The sequence below is a fragment of the Bos mutus genome, chromosome 3 (assembly GCF_027580195.1).
Source record: "Bos mutus isolate GX-2022 chromosome 3, NWIPB_WYAK_1.1, whole genome shotgun sequence".
In the NCBI taxonomy this organism is placed as follows: domain Eukaryota; kingdom Metazoa; phylum Chordata; class Mammalia; order Artiodactyla; family Bovidae; genus Bos; species Bos mutus.
The window spans coordinates 32,371,033-32,374,259 of NC_091619.1; the positions used below are offsets into that span (position 1 = coordinate 32,371,033).

Sequence of the window (3,227 nt, forward strand, 5' to 3'; positions counted from 1 at the left end):
ATTACTACTTCCCCTTGCTCTGACCAAACTCAAGAAAGGAATAAAGCTGGTCCTCTCACTTCAAGGAAACCTCAGGTTTAAAACTAGAAAAAAAAAAAAAAAATCTGTTAAATGGAAACACTTGGCTGCGATTTTGCCCCTTTTTTTTTAAGCCTAACAAGGAAATGAGAAGTCAGGGGTCATTTTCTTACCTTGCCTGGGTGCAGTTTCTACCATGGACTGTTACACTGAAAAATGAAAGATCCTAAAGAGTCCTCAGAATAACTCCACGCCTGGCCTGCTGCCCTATATCTTCCAACTCCTGCCCTTAGAATTTCCCTGCTTCCTGAGGCATGGAAATTTCACTGGTTGAAAAGCATCATCATCATCATCATCATCTCACCTTAGTGACCCTTGACTCTCGTCACCATCTCACCAGGTCCCCTCCCCCAGTAGTCAAGGATCATAGCCATGTCCAAGGCTTTTGCCACATATCCATCCAGTTGGCTCTGTTGCTGACCCAGAAAACATTAAGCAAAAGCTGTGTGCAGAGACCCCAGCCCCAGCTAGCCAGGAAAAGGTGATCCCACAAGGAGTTCCTTGCAGTTACAACTGGCCCCCAGCCCCATCACCCTCCAAGCGTCCACCAGCCCATCATGACTCCAGTCGTGGTGAGGGAGCGGGACGGAGGTAGCTGTCTGACATAATGATATCGCTGGTGAGTTGTTGTTCCAAGAACTCAGAGGTCTCCTCAGCTATCTGGCCAGGGATTCGAAAGTCAACTGCAGGTGGCTCCTGCTTGGGGCTGGGTACAGGTCGGGAAGCCCAGGACTCCGTGGGACAGCCAGTGCTCTGAAGAAACTGCAGGAAGTTCTCCTCAATGGAGCCCTCCCGGCTTGGCAGCCTCAGCTCCTCCTCTGGAGCCTGTTTGAAGAAGCAGACAAACTGCTTGCTGAGCTCCCCCCGGATCTGCCGATTAAGACATCCATAGAAGAAAGGGTTGGAAGTGAAGCAGAAGTAGCCAATCCAGGTCACCACATTCTCCACCTGCCCCGTCGAAACAGGCTGAGCACTCAGGGCGACGTAGAGGTGAAAAGAAAAGTAGGGCAACCAACAGAGCAGGAACTGTCCCCCCACAGCCAGGAGGACCACTGCTGCCTTCCCTCCCCCAAACGTCCGGTGTGGCGTGGTCTGGGGGGCCCCTGAGCTGGTGACCATAGTGGAGCGGCTGCTGAGAGACTCAGAGCGTTGCCGGGGGGTCTCCATCCACGTGGGCAGCGGTCCGTGCTGCATGGCAGCCACACGGGCTACTCGGAACATGCTGCAGTAGACCACTAGGATGAGGAGCAAGGGCAACAGGAAGTAAAGGACAGCAAAGACCACCACAAAAAGCTGGCAGTAGGCACTGTGGCTCCATTGGAGTGAGCAGCCTAGGGGGACGCCGGGAGCTCCCTCCTCCCGCGAGACCCTTCCCAACACTGGCACAGAAGCCATGGCCAAGGCCTTCACCCACACACCCACCAGAACAGAGGCCACCAGCCCCAGCGTCATTCGCACCTCATAACGCATGGGGTGGACCACGTAATAGTAGCGCTCCACGTTGATGGCCGACACTGAGAGAATGGCCAGGCTAACGAAGCATATGCTCAGGAACAAGTAGAGGCGGCAGGCGACCTCCCCGAAGAGATCATGGTCAAAGAGGGCGGAGCTGGAGAGCATGGCAAGGGGCATGAGGGTCAAGGCAGCCAGCAGGTCCACCAGGCAGAGGTGGAAGACAAAGACAAATTTTCGAAGGGCAGGTGTCTTGGCAATAACAGCCATCACAGCCGCATTGCCAGCCACAGCAGTCAAGTCCAGCAGAAGCATGAAGAAGAGGGCCACGGATTCTGAAGCCACGTCCCGCAGCCCTGCCTCCGGGACCCCGCTGGCAGTAGAGGGACCTGGGGTTTGAGGGGCCCTCCCCAGAGTGGAAGAGTTCCCTGATGACTGGGGGATGGGTGAGGACTCCATGGGGCCGAAAGAGGACACCCAGGGCACCTCCTGTCACAGGCCCATCCCCCATCCTAGTCCAGTGCCCCTGGGATGGCGAGCCCAGGCCCAGGCTTCCCAATTTTGTGTGTGCAGATCTTGGGGAGAGAGCGCCTCCTGCTGGAGCCTCTCTCACTGTTGCCAGCCTTCAAGGCCAGGGACTGAGGGCTCAGGAGGCAGCTCTGGTCCACCTTGGTGACTGCAAAGAAGCAAGAGAGGGAGCGATGCAGGAGCCTCACCAACTCAACACTCCATCTTCTGAGTGGTCTCCAGCTCCTTTTCCACTTCCTTTTCCTCTCTTTTCCACACCCTTCTCCCCTTTCAAGGACTGTTGTCCAGAGTCTAAATCCTCTGTCTCCCTTTCTCAGGGTCCCGCTGAGCTCTGGGATCGTGCCCCAGTTTTAAGGTTGCTTATGTAAATTTCCTGATTTCTTGTCTCCTCAGAATGGCAGGAGTCATTGTGGAGAATAATCACGAGATCCGGTTTCCAGTCCCAGGTCTGGGAATTACTAACTCTGTGGCTCTTCTCAGCTTCAGTTTCCTCATAAAGCCATCTGTAAAATGAAAGGAATAATACCTACTTCACAACTGTGTTTGGAAGATGATGCAGGATGTATTAATCAGATCCTAATAAGCAGTAATGTAAATATGGAGCTTTCCACACGCCAGGCCCTGTTCTCAACACTCCATATATATTAACTCATTTTAATCCTTATGCAACCCTATGAGGTAGATATCCTTTCCCTACTTTGCAATTGATAAAACTGGGGCCTACCAGAGATAAAGGAACTTACCGAAGGTCACATAGCTAGTAAGTGGCCAGGTCCAGTTACACGCCCAGGAGGCCTGGCTCCAGGGCTAGTACTCCAGCCCACCGTGCCATGCTTCGCCTGAAGGTGCCCTCCACAGTGGCTGCAACACAACAGACATTCAATAAATAATTAAGAATTTGAAACATCTCTAAAAATGTCTCTCGGGCTTCTCTGGTGGGTCAGTGGTAACGAGTTCCGCCTGCCAATGCAGGAGACACGGGTTCCATCCCTGGACCAGGAAGATCCTATATGCCGCAGAGCAACAACCGCAACTACCGAGGCCTGCAAGCCTTCCAGCCCATGCTCCACGGCGACAGAAACTACCCACGATGAGAAGCCCGGGCACCGCAATGATGAGTAGCCCCTGCTTGCTGCAACTAGAGAAAAACCCACACAGCAATGAAGACC

The 3,227-nt window shown here is 53.5% G+C and overlaps 1 protein-coding gene across 1 annotated transcript; it reads right to left on the reverse strand.

Moving 5' to 3' along the window:
- Positions 1–254: 254 nt before the first annotated feature.
- Positions 255–2,921, reverse strand: GPR61 (G protein-coupled receptor 61). The gene is made up of 2 exons (XM_014476857.2): positions 2,802–2,921; positions 255–2,561 (listed from the first exon to the last, which is right to left on the reverse strand). Exon 2 carries the CDS (start codon positions 1,987–1,989, stop codon positions 634–636), a length of 1,356 nt encoding a protein of 451 aa, XP_014332343.1. The 5' UTR covers positions 1,990–2,561; positions 2,802–2,921; the 3' UTR covers positions 255–633.
- Positions 2,922–3,227: the final 306 nt, after the last annotated feature.

What these genes read in the sequence shown, in the direction of transcription:
- GPR61 (XM_014476857.2), bottom strand. Translation starts at nt 1,989, where the DNA reads ATGGAGTCCTCACCCATCCCCCAGTCATCAGGGAACTCTTCCACTCTG.